General features: G+C 41.2%; 1 protein-coding gene across 2 annotated transcripts in view; it reads right to left on the bottom strand.

The window, feature by feature from the left end:
* Positions 1–480: 480 nt before the first annotated feature.
* The window catches only part of LOC122548864 (guanine nucleotide-binding protein G(s) subunit alpha-like), a 310047-nt gene continuing 291515 nt past the window's right edge, over positions 481–19012 (bottom strand). For both annotated transcript variants that reach the window (XM_043687749.2, XM_043687750.2), the window contains exons 6-12: positions 18855–18909; positions 12921–12994; positions 11556–11614; positions 7933–8053; positions 6544–6674; positions 4400–4467; positions 481–3268 (exon numbers count right to left, since the gene is read on the bottom strand). In XM_043687749.2, coding sequence (XP_043543684.2) covers positions 3122–3268; positions 4400–4467; positions 6544–6674; positions 7933–8053; positions 11556–11614; positions 12921–12994; positions 18855–18909 — 655 coding nt within the window. In that variant the 3' untranslated portion in view covers positions 481–3121. The remainder of the gene's footprint in view (positions 3269–4399; positions 4468–6543; positions 6675–7932; positions 8054–11555; positions 11615–12920; positions 12995–18854; positions 18910–19012) is intronic.

The following is a 19012-nucleotide window of genomic DNA, read 5'->3' as shown; positions in this document are numbered from 1 at the left end:
AGCACCTTTCTTAATGTATTGTCCACCAGAAGATGTCCTGTATTGAAATCAGAATTCTTTCTGCATCCCTCAATGTCTGGAGGCACAGATCCCATTCTGCTCCCACAGTCACGGAGAGACAGTGTTGAACACTCTCTGATCAGGTGTAGCATAATCAATGTACTAAGCCTCATCTGTTACATTCCTGCAAGTAACTTAAAAACCAAATGTAAAACAGCACCATTAAGATAACAGGTGCGTCTGAACTGTAAGCCTTTAATCATTGTACACAGAGTTTGTATCCCTGGAAGACCGCTGAACTCCCAAGTCTCGACCAGGGAACTGAAACACTACCTCTGCATCCAGCTATCCAAAACTGCTTTAGCTCATTCGCCCCCTGCAGCAGGGAAGAGTTTATACACCAAGATTAAATTGTAAAGCCATTTATAAATCTTCTGCTTCTGAATTTCTTGCACAGGGATTAAACATTCGCTCATAGTATTGAACTGAAATAGTATATTTCATATAATTATAGTCACACATGATTTGGGGAACATTGATTGTCATGCACTCTTAGAAGAGGAGCAGTGTGGATTTCAAAAATACAAATCGAAATTTCTGGACTTGTTAAAACGCCTGCAACATAAAGAGGGTGGCTCAGTGGTTAGCACTGCTACCTCACAGCACTAGCTACCCCGGTTCGATTCCAGCCTTGGGTGACTGTCTGTGTGGAGTTTGCACATTCCCCCCATGTCTGCCTGGGTTTCCTCCCACAGTCCAAAGATGTTCAGGTTAGGCGAATTGGCCATATTAAATTGCCCATAGTGTTCAGGGATGTGTTGTTTAGGTGCATTAGTCAGGGGTAGAGTAATAAGGTAGGGAAATGGGTCTGGGTGGGTTACTCTTCGGAGGGTCAGTATGGACTTGTTGGGCTGAAAGGCCTGTTTCCACACTGTAGGGAATCTATGATTACAAAAGTTAAGCTACGATTTTTCATCTCATCTGCCTTAATCAATCAGCCCTCAGTTTGAGAAATTAATTTTTCAACATGGGCGATGGGAGGATTGGATCTCTCATCACTTCGATCCCATTAAACACCATTCCAAGCTTGATTATTTGACATGAGGCTTGGGGCTTGCCTCCATATTTCAAAGGTAGACTGTGTTTCTTTGCCATGGTTGTCTCATCTTTCCTACTCAAAGGTCGCTCGGTTTTGGAAGGTAGATGTTAATTAAGCACAGAGAATACAAAAACCCTTTGTGGGGAGGGTTGGGGGGGGGGTGGAGAAGGTAGCTCACATCAGGTCTCCATTTTAAAGTAATATAGAACTAACACTTAACTATGTTTCCGTTATTGCAACTGTAATTTTTTTTTAACATTGTACAAATTGTACAAGTTTTCTCAGACACATGAAAAGTATATACTCACAGAGACATAAAACACCTAGGTATAAAATATAAAGCAGTGTAATAGTTACTAAAAAGGACATGCCTTATTGCTACAGCGATTTTTGCTTCTTTTTTCCATACTGTACCACAACTTGTTCGGAGAATGTGATTTGCATAAATTATTCAAGTCTGAGAAATATTCACACATCTCAAATTCTACAATATTTAAAATAAACTTTTCTAACATATCTCTTTATTAAAAGAGAAATAAAAATGTCATTATGTAATTCTTTTAGGCCAGACACAAAGGTTTACACCTTAGTTGTTTTTTTTTCCCGTTTTTGTACTATTTACTTGCACAATAAAAGCTGCTGTTGGTACAAGGATTTAAGACCCTATCTAATGGTGCTCACACGTTCACAATGCCTATGCATTTGTGAAGGTCTATGAATGACCGAAGAATTACCAAACATGTATATTTCTAGCAAAAAAACCTTGGTTCCCATAGAAATAATTCCATGTTGCGGTTTGGACACTTGAATGGATTCCGATGTGTTAAAGCTGAGAATCCAAAGCAAGGCCTGATGTTGCAACATCTCGTCACCTCTGACCTCTTCTTGTAAAGGTAAGTGGTTAATTTGCATAATTTATACAGTTTTTTTTTTACTAAAGAGCATTTTCCTTCTTTATAAACCAGAAAAAAAAACTAATCTCTACAGATAAACTCCCCATCTCCAGCCAATGCTGTCGATAGGTTTTGGACATGAAGCTGTACAGCGCAATCAAACATACTTACATCTTAGCTCATTTCACAGGTACCGCCATAATCAAGGCACAAAGATCGTCTACAAGTATTTTTCTTCAATAAAGTTGTACAAAATAATACATTTTACAGTCTGTACAAGATAATCAGCAGTAAAACAAACAGAAAAAAACCAAATGTTGGACTATTTGTCCGTTCATGATCTAAGCTAAGGGATCGTAATTGACAGCTTGAGCAAACATGAGTGTGTGTCTGTGTGCGCGCGCGTGTGTGTGGGGCTGTTTCCAGCCTTCTTGTAGAAATTGAAGCAGTTTCTAAGATGTGATGAGACTCGATAGCCCCAAGACCTCAAAACACAGCTCCTACTTGTAGGACATGGGCATCCTGCCTCTTGGTTTTTGTTTTAGACAAAATCTTTGCCATCACTGGCGTAAGACGAGGTGCTTTTCTTTCAGCCGCCCTGCGTTCCTTAATGCTGGAAACAGTGAAACTATTCAATGCTGTGGTGCTGCTACATTGCTTGAACTTCCTCGACAGTATTTTTTCAAAATGACCTGATGCAAAAAGTGCATTTTCATCCTAATATATTTTACCCCATCAAGTACTCCCAAGTGTTGTATTGAAAAGGAACTCAGAGGTCTGAGGGTAGTGCCATCTTGTGCTGCCTAAGGGCAGAGACGACTAGACAATAGAGCTACAAGCCTGGAGGGAGACAGGCTGAGGTATACTCAGGCATCTGTCAGACACAGAGGTAGCCAGAGGGCTCACTGGAACCACAGAGAAGGAGCAGGAGCAGAGTTTTTTTGTAAAAACAAATACAATGGGATGCATGAAGAAAGGAGAAGAGAATACAAGAGAGGAGAAGTGAAGAAAGAGAGAATTCCGAGAGCAAAGTTGATCCACTTCACTCATACCTCTCCCGCCCTGTGTGGGCACATTAAGAAAAAGGAATCAGGGAGTCCAAAAATCAAGAACTCGGGTTGTTTCTCCATCACAATAGTTCATACTGGCGAAGATGCATTCTCTGAATAATGTCTCGACAGTCATTGAATACTCTGCGGATGTTTTCTGTATCTACGGCACAGGTGAAGTGAGGGTAACAGTAGTGTCGTCCATCTCCGCTCGCTGTGCTGATCCTCTGCAGAAAGAAGCAACAAGCACTTATCAATACTTGCCTTTGCCTATGCTCACAACTTAGTCAGATACTGATTCTTGGACAAAAGTGACATGCATGGAATGTTTCAAATATGACATGTTTCCCTTCTTATCTGTTAGCCACAAAGCAAAAGCAAACAGGCTTTCCCTCACTATAACAAACGATCAACATTGTTAAACAATCCAGTATGGGATGAAGTCATATTTGACAACAAATTACAAAGAGAGACTGCAATGGATGGTTCTTAAAGAACAGATTAAAGCAGCAGGGAGAGGCAGGGACGTTTAGTGTGGGTATTCCAGATTTAGGGACAAGACCACTGAAGTTATGGAATCATTGAATACCTCTAGTGTGGAAGCAGGCCATTCAGCCCATCGAGTCCACACTGACCCTCACAAGAGCATCCCACCCAGACCCAAACCCCGATTCTAGCCCTGTAACCCCGCGTTTCCCATGGCTGCTAATGATGGAGGGGAGAAAATTGGGAATGTGCAGGAGATTAAAATCAGAGGGATCTTAGTGTTTAGGTATAGTCAGGTAGTAGTGTAGACTTCAAGATCTTTATTACCGACAGTCGCTTTTAAAATATAAAAACATACTATGCGTAAGTTACCAAATTACTCTGCATCTCATAAAAACTATTTTGTGGATTAAACTGTGGGGAAGGGTGGGATAAAGACAAATACCACTTTCAACTAAACAGAGGAGGGGAAAATCATGCTCAAGTGTTAGAAAGATGTCCAAGCACTGATAACGTTGTCTTCTGTTCAAACTCAGACAATGTGCTACAGGCTTTGCAAACTGCTCTTCAATTTCTGTTACATTACTAAATAAAATGGGAAACGCTCCAATATAAAGAGAAAAACAATAGGAACAATTCAGCTGGTCTAGGAGCAGCTGTGGAGAGAGAACAAATGTTTTTGGGTCTGCTGGGAGGTTCTTGGCTGGAAATGTTAACTCTGCTTCCCTCTCCAAAAAGGCAATTAGATAGCGTCCATCATTCTCTGTTTTTATTTTTGATTTCCAGCATTCGCAGTTTTGCCCCTCTTGGTTCCGTTAAACAGGAGATCTGTTGCCCAAGTTCCCTCTGACTCTGCATCAGTAAATACTCACAAGAAATTCATCCCGTACAAAGTATTTTGCTCTTGTAACTCTTGCATCTTCTCCAGGTTCTGGTGTTGCTGTTTCCGAAACAAAGAAACAACGCATTTAAAAAAACAGTTCAAGAAACAGCTTATTAGTTATTGCTGGCTTGTTATGAATCACATCAAGACCCACTGGAAGAGAATGAATTGAAGGCTGCAAGGCAAACTTGCCTCTGATAGACATTTGAATAGTTCCAGAGAGGAAATGAATGCAGGCATTAATAGACAAAAATCATTAATAAAATAATTCAACTGCACAGTTTCTTTACAGCAGCTTGGGGGAGGATGGCGGAGATGTGGGTTCTAAGATAATACTATGACATAAATACAGGCTGGTAAACTGCTTTTACTGGCGTTCTGTCAGTGCAAGTGTCAAAGTGGCAATTAGCTCAGAGGGACTAGAAACAGGTCAGCGACTGGAGTCAAACACAAGCAAATTGGGTCAGAGGTGCATTTCAGAGCTATAGACAGAAGAAGGCCTGAACAATGATAAATGCATCAAAAAGTTCACTCAAACACTTCTTATCTTTCCAAATGCAATAAATCAAAGATGTGAACAATTAGTCCATAGAGGGAAGATAACTCCACAGAGGCCAGTATCCCATCACCAAGTCACTGTGTATTTCCATGTGCAAAGTACATGATTCTGACCCAGCTCCCTCAGAGTCAGCTTCGAAAGTGAGCAGAACCCCTGACCCTCCTAATTACTTTTTTTCTTTTTTTTTCCTACCCCCACACTACTGCCTAACTGCGGTAGTGCTTATTTTTTCCCCAGCACCCATGCTGTGTACCCTCCTGATTATATCTGTCAGTCAGGGCTCCCTGATTGGACCAGATTAACAGCCCCAGTCAGGGAACTGATATTCTATAAGGTCCACCTGGCAGACCTCATTATAATCACTACACGAGGTAGAAACAGGAAATGCTGCAAATACCCAAGTCTGATGATATCTATGGTGAGAAACAGAGTAAGGTTTCAGGCTAACACCCTTTTGTTAGAACATGGACAAATCAGGAATATAGCAGACTTTGGGCCAGTGACAAGGGGAACAGAGAACAAAAAGGAAGGTCAGTAGTAGGGTGGAAGATCAGGAGAAATTCAATCCCAGAAGAGTTGATGGTGTGAGTCAAAAGGAAGTGGTTCTGGGACCAGAAAAATAACAAAAGATGTGTCCAGAGATTCTGATGAAAGGTCATTGATCTAAGCTGCGAACTCTTCTCATTTCTCCAGATGATACCAGACCTGAACATTTCCTGCATTTTGTTTCAGATTGCCAGCATCTGCACTATTGTGCTTTTGTATGTGCTTTGTTGAGGTATGAATAGCAGAGTCTTGAATGGGCTGTAGTGTAATAAATGCTGGTCTTGTCAGACATCCTGTGAATTTTTAAAAATAAAATACCCATGGGGGCAAGCCTTTATTGAGGTGGAAGTGAAATGAGAGTCACTAATACATGTATTGTGTGGTAGAGGTTTGGAACACTTCTGCAAACAGCAATTAATGCTTGATCACATTCATTTGAAATCTGAGATCAATAGTTTTTTTTGTCAGTCCTAGGGGCTGAGAGATATGCAGACACGATAGATGGATGGACACTGTTAAGCCAATGTCTCAAGGCTCAAAAGGGTTAAATAGGCATTTCCTGCTTTAGAAAAGTGAGGTGGGGGGGGGGGGATCTTATCAAAACATATACAATTATAAAGAGAATGGATAAGATAGAAGCAGGGAGATTGTTTCCACTATTGGGTGAAACTAGAACTAGGGGGCATAGCCTCAAAATAACAGGCAGTAGATTTTGGACGGAGTTGAGGAAGAATCTTTCCAGCCAAAGGATTGTGAATCTGTAGAATTCCTGCCCAGTGAGGCAGCTGAGGCTACCTCGCTGAATGTGTTTAAGGTGAAGATAGATAGATTTTGAACAGTAAAGGAATTAAGGGTTACGGCCAGCAGGTGGGTAAGTGGAGTTGAGTCCATGAGAAGGTCAGCCATGATCTTATTGAATGGCACAGCAGGCTCGACGGGCCAAACGGCCTACTCCTGCTCCTCATTCTTATGGACCCTTGCTCCTAAAGAGTCTCTCCACAATTAGTACAAAACTGAAAAAGCATTACCGTCATCTGGTGTCGTGTAGCGTGTATATTCTGGAAAATAGTCTTCAATTTTGGATTTTCCCGCCAACACTTTCTCAGCCAGAAGGTCTTGCTTGTTCAAGAAGAGGATGACAGAAATGGTTCGCAGCCACCTAGCACAAAGGGACACCAGTCAGCACGTGGTAAACCAGCAACTCCTACCCATACAGTGGGTTCGCTGGGATTGGAGTAACAGTTACAGTTTGCAGTCTGTCAGTGCACATCTACTGAGGCCCAATGCTTACTGAAGCAGTATGACTAGATTAGATTAGATTAGATTACCTACAGTGTGGAAACAGGCCCTTCAGCCCAACAGGTCCACAACAACCCTCCGAAGAGCAACCCACCCAGACCCATTCCCCTACATTTACCCCTGACTAATGCACCTAACACTACGGACAATTTAGCATGGGCAATTCACCTAACCTGCACATCTTTGAATTGTGGTAGGAAACTGGAGCACCCAGAGGAAACCCAGGCAGACACAGGGAGAAAGTGCAAACTCCACACAGACAGTCACCAGAGTGTGGAATCAAACCCAGGTCCCTGGCGCTGTGAGGCAGCAGTGCTAACCACTGAGCCACTATGTTGCCCCATTATTTCTTAATGAATAACTCCTTATATTTCTTGTAAAAATATACTTCACATTTGTGTGTGTTGAAAGTAATTTGCCAATTATGTACTTATCCTGCAAGGTTATTATGGCCTCCTTTTAGTTTGTTGCAATTTCTCCCACTATTGACCTCCAATTGTCCCTAATTTGATATCTTACGTCTTTAACTGCAATATCTAAGTAATTAACATACCGCAGCATGCGAATAATAGGAGGACCAGCAATTTAAAAATAGTTCTATTCTCAGCTCCTCTTTAAAACAGGAAAGTATTGATGATAAGGAGTGGTGACCCAACTCGCTCCTCAGGAATAACCATTACTAGAATTCCCAGTGGAATTACAAGAGAATGAACTGGAGGGTTCTCAGTCAACACAAGCAGTCAATTCCACATAAAGGCAGATGGTAAAATTGTGTATAAAAATGTTATGTATTAAGATTAATTCACCCAGCAGAATGAGAAATGTCGGGATCCATTGTCCGAAGATGATAGCAGTAAATACAAAATCCTTATTTTCTCTACTGTCCGGGGATATGCAGGTGACACTGCTCCTCAATAATGGTTACCAAAAGGCCAAATTGAAACTAAATTTGTGATTTCTTGGCCAAGTTCTGCATAACTTTAAATGAGAAGAGACAGAGGGAATGAAAATCACAGGAAGTGCAGCCTTAAACAGCCGATAAAACATCAGCCTCTCAAAAAAAAACTTGACAGCCAAACATACGTCTGTATTAAAAAAAAAGGCAGGTTTTCTTTTACCTGTTATTCCAAATGCTTTTGAAGAGATCAAGAGCTTCTCGGAGTCGATTGGTGTTGTTGTCTTCCCTTATCACCATGTTGTAGCTACTACTGGCCACCACAAAAATAATGGCCGTGACATCTATGTGTAGTCGGGGGCAGATTGACAATTCCATTCAGTCCACGGAGACAGAAGGGAAAGGAAATGGAAACAAGAAAATAACATGGTTACTGGATTCAAATGTAATATCCTGATTTTGGTAACAGACAACAATCAACAGACAGGAGCGTTTCCCTCCCAGTCGGGGAACACTTCAGCGGTCCAGGACATTCGACCTCGGACCTTTGGGTGACCATCCTCCAAGGCGGACTTTGAGACAGGCAGCAGGGAAAAGTGTCACATTACAGGTGACTTCATTGCATTATATACACACACTGACGCACACACACACACTCTCTCACACACACACACACACACACACCTGTGGGATGAATTTGTACTTGCAGGGTTACATTGTACTCTGCTCGAAAACTGCATCAATCCAAGTAAGACTTTGTTAATTCATTTTTTAGATTAGAATCAGTCTAAACATTATGGTACAGACAACAGCACAGAGGGGTGCTAATACCCAATACATTTACTGGGCTGACACCAATTGTTAAAGTTCACTTGAGAACGTAACTTTTAAAAAAACGTTTTGCGATTTACATATGAAAGAAGTGAGCTGAAAATGTGTTGCTGGAAAAGCGCAGCAAGTCAGGCAGCATCCAAAGAACAGGAGAATTGATGTTTCGGGCATAAGCCCTTCTTCAGGGCTTATTCCTTCCTGAAGAAGGGCTTATGCCCGAAACGTCGATTCTCCTGTTCCTTGGATGCTGTGCTTTTCCAGCAACACATTTTCAGCTCTGATCTCTAGCATCTGCAGTCCTCACTTTCTCCCCATATGAAAGAAGTGAAACTAACATGGTCATTCTAACAGATGAGAGACTTAACAAACAGTGAAGGCATTTTTCATTGTATGATTTCAGTTACATCACACTGTAAACTTTTGCTATAAATTGTGTCTCTTACAATTATGTACTCCACAACCACCTGATGAAGGAGCAGCGCTCCAAACGCTAGTGCTTCCAATTAAACCTGTTGGACTATAATCTGGTGTTGTGTGATTTTTAACTCTGTACACCCCAGTCCAACACCAGCATCTCCAAATCAGAACCACCAATCGGTCTTTAACAGAACCTAGTGATGCTAAAGTTGGATGAGGTGCCATCAATGGCCTGACCAGTAGAGGGAACATGGTGAACATGAGAAAATGAGGACCACAGATTTTGGAGATCAAAAAGTCTGACACTGGAAAAGCACAGCAGGTCAGTGCCTCTGGGTGCTCCGGTTTCCTCCCACAATCCAAAGATGTGCAGGTAAGGTAGATTAGCCATGCTAAATTGTCCAGGGATATGCAGACTAGCTGGCTTAGTCCTTCCTGATGAAGGGCTTATTCCTGAAACATCGACTCTCCTGCTCCTCGGATGCTGCCTGACCTGCTGTGCTTTTCCATTGTCACACTTTTTGGGAGCATGGTGAACAGCACGGTGATATCCAACATGACCATTCCAAGCTGAAACCTTCCATAATGGAGCACTGACTGACCAATGACTTGCTCCGAATGTCACTGTGTACTGCCAAAGTAAAGGCCAATCTTCAGATCTGAAATGCACTTCACACTCTGGTCACCTCACTGCAGAAAGGGTATTATTAAACCAGAAAGAGTGCAGAAAAGATTTTTTAGGAAGTTACTTGGACTGGAAGGTTTGAGTTATAAGGAGAGGCTGGATAGGCTGGGACTTCTTTCCTTGAAGACTGACAGGTGACCTTATAGAGGTCTACAAAATGATAAGAGGCACAGATAAAGGTAGATAGGCTACTGCTTTTCCCCATGGTACGGGAGTCTTAAACTAGAGGGCATAGGTTTAAGGTGAGAGATACGAGGGGTCCAGAGGGACATTGTTTTCACACAGAGGGTGGTGATTGTCTCGAATGGAGGTAGTAGTGGAAGCGAGTACAATTTCATTATTTAAGAAGGTTAAAAGTCACACATTGTCAACCACCTGTTGAAGGAGTAGTGCTCTGAAAACTAGTGCTTCCAAATAAACCTGTTGGACTATAGCCTGGTGTTGTGTGGTTTTTAACTTTGGCCACCCCAGTTCAACACTGCCATCTCCAAATCATTATTTAAAAAACGTTTGGACAGGTACATGGATGGGAAAGGTATAGAGGGAAAAGGACCAAACACAGGCAAATGGGCCTAGATTAGTTGTGAAAACTGGGTGGTATAGACGAGTTGGGCTGAAGGGCGTGTTTTCATGCTGTAACCCTCGATGATTCTAACACCAGTCCAGGAAAGCAGTTTAATTCCTGATTGAAGAGACAAGTAACAATTACAGCAGGCTACTGAAAAGGAGCTCAATGTGCTTTGGAGGGAATTAATGGCTGTAATAAGATGGATACAGTAAGATGGCAGGTAGGCTGTTTTATGATGTAGCAAAAAGGGACAATTGCATTGGGCTGACTGTTGCACTTGAAACATCAATCGACCACCCCCCACCAAAAGCAACCAATCCATGTACCCATTTTCCTTCCAAGAATATGGTCACCCAGTACAGGGTATAACTTCCTGAGATTGGGAGTTAGCAGCACTGTAACAGCTCAACAAAGGGACCAGGGGACTTACAGACACCATTCAGGTGTCTGGACAAGGGCTTACCACGGACTCTTACCACGAAGAGTCTAAATACTTCAGCTGTTTGGCACTTTTGAGGATCTTATTTATAAATCAAATTCATTTTCCACCATCTGCAAATCCGGGTGCCCAGAACATTATTTGGGATTCTAGATTAATAGTGCCCAATAATATCACTAGGCCATCACCTCCAGGTATCTTTTAGGAAGCAAACTGGGCTCCAGGATACCCCATTTGCAAGTGTACACCATCACTTCTTTTGTGGAGTCGGGAAGGTTGATTTTTCAAGAATCATTCTTGCCATTACTGCCCTGGATTATCATTTCAGGACCACCACCACCACTTCCAGATGTTATCTGGTATCCCAGCATTGCTTTGGTCTGGATCAGCCTGTTCAATTGAACCTTTGAAGCATCAGGAATCATATTGCTCCATTAGAGACCTACCCTTAGGTGGCAGCACTGGGTTAAGTAGAATCTGACCAATGCTTCAATCCATTAAATCAGAACTGTGTCAGTGAGAATCTGTTAACTTACAATCCTGAAATCCACATGTGGATTTCCCCATGTTTTGATTAAGGAACAAAATCAACATTTTAACCTTAAACCTGATTCTTTGCATTTTCAGCTGGTAGTTGTGCACTGTGTTCGTGATTAATAAATTAATTAACAAATAGGAAATGGACAATGGCCATCACTTAACGCCTTTTGGAATCTGAAAAGGTCTCTGTAAACTAATAAAGTGACAATGGGGTAAACTAGTAGGAGTAAGTGGCAAAAGCAATCCAATGGTAAGTTCTATATTCAGTGGCCGTGTTCTCATAGAATTTTAACAACAATGTGACACCCAGGAGAACAACTGATAGCCTTTTAAAAAAATATTAAATGCTCCCCCTCAATTACTGACCATTGAAGCACTGGATCCATTTTCTACGTTCATCTCTCTGTCCGCCCACATCAAACATACTGGAAAAGAGAGGCAACAGAGTCAGGAATCTCACTTACTGAATCGATAGTGTAATACATGTTTATTGACCGGGGAAGTGGGAGGGAGGGAGGTTTGCTAAATAATGAAGAATTTTATATTGTCTATAATATTACACAATGACTTTCTGTCAGTGTTGGTAGAACACTTTATTGACGTGAGTTAATAATGTAATGATATTGTCCTTGATGTGACTTAGAAGCTGTTAATTGAGATGTATCACACCGCCTTTCACTGGTCAATACTATCCATAAGTAAGACACAGAAAGTTTAAGCAGTTTCCTCTATGATTGAGGAAACTAATTTTAAAACTCTTTAGCCCTTTCCACTATCCAAGAAAGCCCCCTGAGATCAATGTTTCTGCACTGATCCTGCTCAGCAGCAGAAGCCTCCAGCATTGCTTGCTATATTTTGGAAGGTCCTTACGCCTTATCAGGAAATGTTGTTGCATAAATCTCTCAAATTAGCTGCTTCTATGTCCTTACAAAGATCAGCAAGTTGTTTAATTAATACAATCTTTTAGCCATGATTCAGCAAACCATCTGGGAAACAGAGGCAGGAAAGAGTTTCATAAAAATGCAAATAACGTGAAAAAAGTATAAAAATGGCTTCACTTAACACGGTCAAAACACAAAAGTAAAAAGAGTGGAATTTTAGCACTTCCCCAATAGGAATTATTAAAATTATTTGCACTTTTTTTAGTCTGTCTTCACGTCCTCAGATATCTGAATGTTTTCAAGCGCTCATTTGAAAGACAGTCAGTGCATTGCAGACAAAGGGTCAGCCAAGTGACACACACAGCAATCGAACAGAGAACTTGATAATGTATGCTTTCTGGTGATAATAGGATGAAAGAAGTTTGCTGGTCAGGATGCTGGAGAACTCCTTGTTCACTTGGGAACAGCATGGGATCCATGGTTACCTTTGACTGTAATGGAGAGAGTTTAGCATCTCGTCAGAAAGGCAGCACCGTCCACCACAGAGCAGCATACTGGCACTGCTTCAGTCTAAAACATCTTCCTGCTATCATTCTGTGGGATGAGAGTGTCACAGGCCAGACCAGAAACTATTGGTCATCCTGGATGATAACTTAAGAGGTCTTCAGTAAAAGAATTCCAATTCAACAACAGAGAAACCCTTCAAAAGTCAGTTACCCAGAGGTTGGATCTTCCCTCCCTCGATAATTCCCATGGGCTTTGGCTGATAAATAGTCACTTGAGAAGCTGTGATAACCTTGCGACAGTTAGGAGCGTTCAAATTATAGGACTGATTTAGAGACATACTCACTGAAAATTTACTTTGTCAACTTGAAATCTCGTTTCAAAAATCCCTGATGTCAAAACTCTGCAACGGAGCAAATCCTGGTGGAAAAGACAAGAAGGATATTCACAAACATATCTGACTGAGAAAAACACTTCCACAGTGTGCGTGCAATTGGCTGGGTAAAGCTATTGTGATGGACCTCCTGTGAAACTTTACCTGAGCAGCATTGCTGATAGCACTTTGATTGCTACTGGAAGAAAAGCAGAACTGCAAGGCTAGAATTCACTGACTATCACTCAACTCACTTGAATAGGTGGTGGTGAGCTACCTCAAATTCATAGGCTATAAGATGTGAGAGCAGAGGTACCATTCGGCCCATCAAGTGCACTCTGCAATTCAACGAGATCATGACTGATCAAGACCTTACTGAGGGTGCCATCCCATCCTCCTGAATCTAACTGGTACAGAAGTAAGCTTACATTAAATTGGGGATCTCACCCACTTGGAAAGCTGATCTACATCAACTCCAATTATGATCAACTCCTTTGATCTCCACAGCATCAATATATATATATATATATATATCAATCAATCCCCATCTTGAACAAACACAACGACTAAACATCCACAGCATCCAAACATCCGTTGCCTGAGTGCGGAGACCCTTTTTGCTTCTCTGTTCTAACTGGCCGAGCCTTAGTTCCAGCTGCCCCAGCCAACGCAACACTCTCCCAGCATTGACCTGACTGACCACCTGAATAATAACCTGCTTCAATATGATCTACTTTCATTCTTCTATACCCTAAGGAATACAGGTCCACTCAATCGCTCTTCACTGGGTACTCACCTCTTCCCAGGAATCAGTCTCGTGAATCTTCATAAGTTGGGCCAGCCTTCTTAGGGAAAGATCCCAAACTGTACACAGTCCTTCAGCTGCCATCTTACCAAGGCAGTTAGACTTTATTGTTATGCTCCTCTTCCTTTGTAACAAACCCTACCATATTAATTTGCATACCTAATTGCTTGTTTCCTGCATGCTAACCTCCAGTGATTCAGGTGCAAAAATACCCAAGTCCATCACCTCCATCTTATTCCTGAAGACTATCTGCTTCCCATTAGCTAACGGATCCACTAAGTGTGCTCATGAACTAACCCCTACACTATGAGCGCATATTGTGTGCAGCAACCTTTAATGTGAGACTTTAATCAAATGGAAATCCAAGTTCACCACATCTACAGGTTCCCCATTATCCACATCGCTCAATACTGCTTCAAAGAACAAATTACTCAGTACTATCTCCCTTCCGCAAAACCAAGCTGACTCTGCTCAACTGCACTGCGATTTTCAAAATCTCCTGCTCAAACCTTTCTAATAATAGATTCCAGAATCTTGCCCATGGTAACTGGTCCAGAGTTTCCTGTTCTTTTTTTGTCTCCTCCCTCTCTGAAATAGAGAAGTTGCATTTGCTATTTTCTGAGCTTTCTTGAACTGCTGCAGTTCACCTTGTGTATGTGCACCTCCAATGCTGTTAGAAGAGGAGGTGTAGAGTTCTGACCCGGCATCGATACGTTGGTAACACTCTGATACATTTCAGGTGGCATTGAAGAGTCAATCACATGGGCTATGGGAATGGAGTCACATAGAGGCCAGACCAGGTCAGCACAGCAGATCTCCTCCCTTAAAAGAACGGCTGAGTCTTCCTGACAATTGTTGATTGTTCATGGCACCACTACTGACACTACCACAGAACCAGACAATTGTTACACAAAACACCTCCTCTCACACTGTATCATGTCTGCACTGACTGAGCATCTCAAATTAACATCAATCTCCTGCCTTCTCCCCGTGATCTTGCACATAATTTCTATTTACATAATCATCTCATATCCTTTTGAATATCTCAATTGATCTGCCTGCTCCAGGCAGTACATTCCAAACACGGACCACTCATGGTGTGAAGCGCTTTCTTCTCACCTCACATCTGCTTATTTTGTAAAACACTAAAGCGGTGTCCTCCACTCGCATGAATTGGAAGCATTTGTCCCTCTGTCCAGACCCTCATGATTTTGAAAACTTCTTTCAGATATCCTCATCGATTTCTTCTCTCTAAGGAAAACAATTGTAAGTTCTCCACTCTATTCTAATCACTGAAAGTTCTCATCTCTGGAACCATTCTCATAAATCCCCTTTGCAGTCTCTCTCTAACATGTTCACACCCTTCCAGAACAGCAAAATCTGAAATTCCACTCTCCAGCTTGGGTCTAACTGCCATCTTATACAAATTCACCAAATCCTCTCGCTTTGTACCCATATAGCATACCCCTATGAACAATCTGAATATTAGAAATAATAACAATAGAACATTATTAGAATATTGTTGGTTTATTAACAGCTCTATTTTACATGCACATATACTCCTTGTCCTTTCTGCTCCTGCTGACCCTTTAGGATTCTATCCTTTAGTTTATATTGTCTGTCTATGGTCTTTGTATCACAGCAACTTTCAATTTCAGCTTTTTATAATTAATGAAATTTAATTAATCAATTCAATTAAATCCCACCAGCTGCCATGTCTCCAGGGCAATAAATTGGTAATACACCAAACAAAATACTACGGATGCTGAAAACTTGATACATAGATGGAAAGTGCTGGATAGACTCTCGAAATTGGAGGAAGGAACAGAATCAGACTCTTGTGGGCTTTGTCTTGTTAATAGAAATGATATTGGAATAGAAGCATCAGGCTATGAAGATTGACTACAAGTTGTTCTCACAACACAAGTAGCAGCAGACCATGGTTTGCAACCTCACATAGAAACTGGTGATGGAAGAGATCTGATAAATGGCCAGAATACTGGTTACATTGAGGAAGGTAGTCAAAATTAAAAGACAAATATATCTTCGGGGTAGCAAAGGCAAACAGATGTTAAAGAGAAACTTGATTCAAGGGACCCAATGTGTTATTCCGTTATGGACAGGAGCAATTTACCTCCAGCCATTTACACACCTTCTTCCCAAACCATAACAGTTCAGGTAATAATCCAATTTTTTCTTGAATACCTCGAGGGAACCTGCCTTCACCACACTCTCCAATCCTAACCACTTGCACTGTAAAAAAAAATTCTTGAGTCATCATTACTTCTTTTACCAATTACTTTGAATCACTGCCCTCCGGGACAGGGTAGGGGGGATGGTTGGGTCTGGATGGGATGTTTTTCAGAGGGTTGGTGCAGACCCAATGGGCTGAGTGGCCTCTCTCTGCACTCTACGGATTCTATGGATTTTGAAAGAACAATTTGTTTCCAATTCTGTTGTTCCTGTGGTAATGTGATGGCTCAGCCTTCGTGTTTGTTATGACCAGGTAAGGAGCAGGAATCAACTCCCTCTTTTTAAACCCCATATCGGTCAGTGGGAAAAGATGTCTTCCTTTCTTTCGCTCCCTCAGGAAAACCTTGATAACTAGCTCCTTCTTTTTCTCTTGAATTCAAACCAATTGCCAATCCCATGCAGGGATAATAGAAATGGACAGTGAAGGGTGAATGTTGGAAACAACGCAGAGATGAGGGAACAAGTTCAACCGCAAGTCCCAAGGCAGGTTAGGACAAAGACAGTGAATGTGGAATGTCTGCTATTGTTAAACCTTTTTGCTGTTATTCTTTACTGACATTGTAATGGTACCAGAAACAAAAGGGAATAGATATTGTTTCCTTCATTCTTTGTGATGGAGAGGTGTTAAAATCGCAGTAAATATCGATGTATCAGATTCAAGACTTTTCGTGGACGAACATTACTTTTAAAAAGGAATAGACATGGACTAAAAGTGCCTGACCACTGAGTGAGGGAAGCTCCCTGAGACGTGTGGAAGAAAGGAAGCTGACTGCACTGAAATTAATGTTTTGATTAGATTAGATTCCCTACAGTATGGAAACAGGCCCTTTAGCCCAACAAGTCCACACCGATTCTCCAAAGAGTAACTCACCCAGACCCATTCCCCTACATTTACTCCTACCTAATGCACCTAACACTATGGGCAATTTAGCATGGCCAATTCACCTAACCTGTACATCTTTTGGATTGTGGAAGGAAACCAGAGCACCCGGAGGAAACCCACGCAGACACGGGGAGAACGTGCAAACTCCACACAGACAGTCGCCTGAGGTGGGAATCGAACCCAGGTCCCTGGTTGTGTGAGGAAGCAGTGCTAACCACTGGGCCACTGTGCTGCCCCAAACCTAAACACACTGAACTGCAGCAACTGAGCCAGCATCAAGAGATTCATATCTTTGGCTTTGATTCAGACTTGTACAATCGTTTCACATATTGGGAGATGGAAGACTTGATCCGTCAATTTGCCAGCATAAAGACAACAGAGCCGGATTCAGAAATGTAGATGGAACTATATTTCAGCAGTGGCATTCGAACAGCAGAACTGAGAAGGGTAAGTGGACTTGGAATCAAGAATTGGACGACTTTCTCTTTCTAACTCTCTCTCCCCCTCTACTTCCTGCTTTTCTCATCATCTTGGTAGTCATAGCAACAACACTGAATGCACAAATACTTAAAATCCAGTGAAATTTAAAGATTTAGAAAGTAAAGCGTTACTTTTAATCTCATTGTCCCAGCATGTGATAGAAGACGACAGGGTTTATTTCTGGGCTTTAATCAGTTCTATTCATTTTGACTGAACAGATGTTCCACGAATGAATATCTTCAGCATATTCAGTCCTTGTGTTTATGAGGTTGACAGATCTTTGGCCACTAAAGGAAACCAAGGGATCTGGCAAGAAAGTGGAGGTGAAGTGAATGATGATTTTACCATGATTTCACTTAATGGCAGAACAGCTTGTGCCTACTGCTTCTGTTTTTTAAATAATCTTCGTCCTGCACACGTACACAAACTGACCTTCAGACTGTATGTGGTATTCAGTACAACAGGGAACTATGAGATATTCACTCTCCAGCATCTGCAGTACTCACTTTCATCTAACTAGAAGATATTGGTGATTTCAATTCATGTTTGTGTTTAGAATTGAAACATCAAGGCAGAATCATACCAAGAGCATCTTATTGGCATCTATCCATATACAAGTCACTGTGAGCAGGGGATCACTCTTTGAAATGTAGAAATTTATATTTTTGGCTTGGTTGTGGTATTGAAAAGTCAAGTCTTTACTGGATGAATGACTAATGATGTGCTGTTATATGTGGAAAATTCAAAGTCTGGAATGAAGTAAATGTGAGTGTATATTTTAAGGTGCTTCAAATTTTATGCATATACTGCATTAATGTACAAGTCGATCTCAGATACACGTTAACCTCTTGAGTTTTGGCCTTTAAGGCCTATCGTTTTTCATGCCCATTGCGTAGAAATCAAATTTAGTTTTTCGAGCTCAAACAGTTCAGAACCAAAGTATGATCCCAGAGATGGCAATGATTTGATTCCAACTTTACAAATGATGAAAATGAATATTTTTAAATAAATGTTTAAAACACGTCAGGCATCTGGATGGGTATATGAATAGGAAGGGTTTGGAGGGATTATGGACCGGGTGCTGGCAGGTGGGACTAGATTGGATTGGGATATCTGGTCAGCATGGACAGGTTGGACCGAAGGGTCTGTTTCCATGCTGTACATCTCCATGACTCTATGTCAAATAATTAGTAAAAGTGAAATGTCTATAGCTTGAAGTGCTATAAAAAAAACATAAGTAGTAATTAATGTAAATTATTTCATGTTCTTAGTTTCTAATTTACATAATTGGATTTCACTTAAGAGCAAATCAAACATAGTCCAACCACTTAAAACACTAATGATGTAAAAGATAACTTTTGTCTAAAAGAAAACATCTCAATAGCTTGACCGTCAATGAATATATACATTATTATACATATGATGATGAAATGAGAGAATAGAGACAGATTTGGATCAGTTATACTCCGCTGGTTAAGTCACTTACCTGATCTGATGGGGAGTAATCATTTTGTCGGACTTGGTCAATTCTGTCTAAAAAGCTAAAAGAAACAAAATGCCAAGATTATTCTTTGCTCCACATTTGAAACTAGAAAGCAGGTTATTTTATGAAATAATTTTTTTTCAGTGCTCACAAATCGTTCA

The sequence above is a fragment of the Chiloscyllium plagiosum genome, unplaced genomic scaffold, assembly GCF_037043375.1.
Source record: "Chiloscyllium plagiosum isolate Xiang-an unplaced genomic scaffold, Cpla_swu_hap1 HiC_scaffold_4, whole genome shotgun sequence".
NCBI lineage: Eukaryota > Metazoa > Chordata > Chondrichthyes > Orectolobiformes > Hemiscylliidae > Chiloscyllium > Chiloscyllium plagiosum.
The sequence above is the reverse complement of the archived record's forward strand: the minus strand, read 5'-3'. Positions and strand labels throughout refer to the sequence as shown.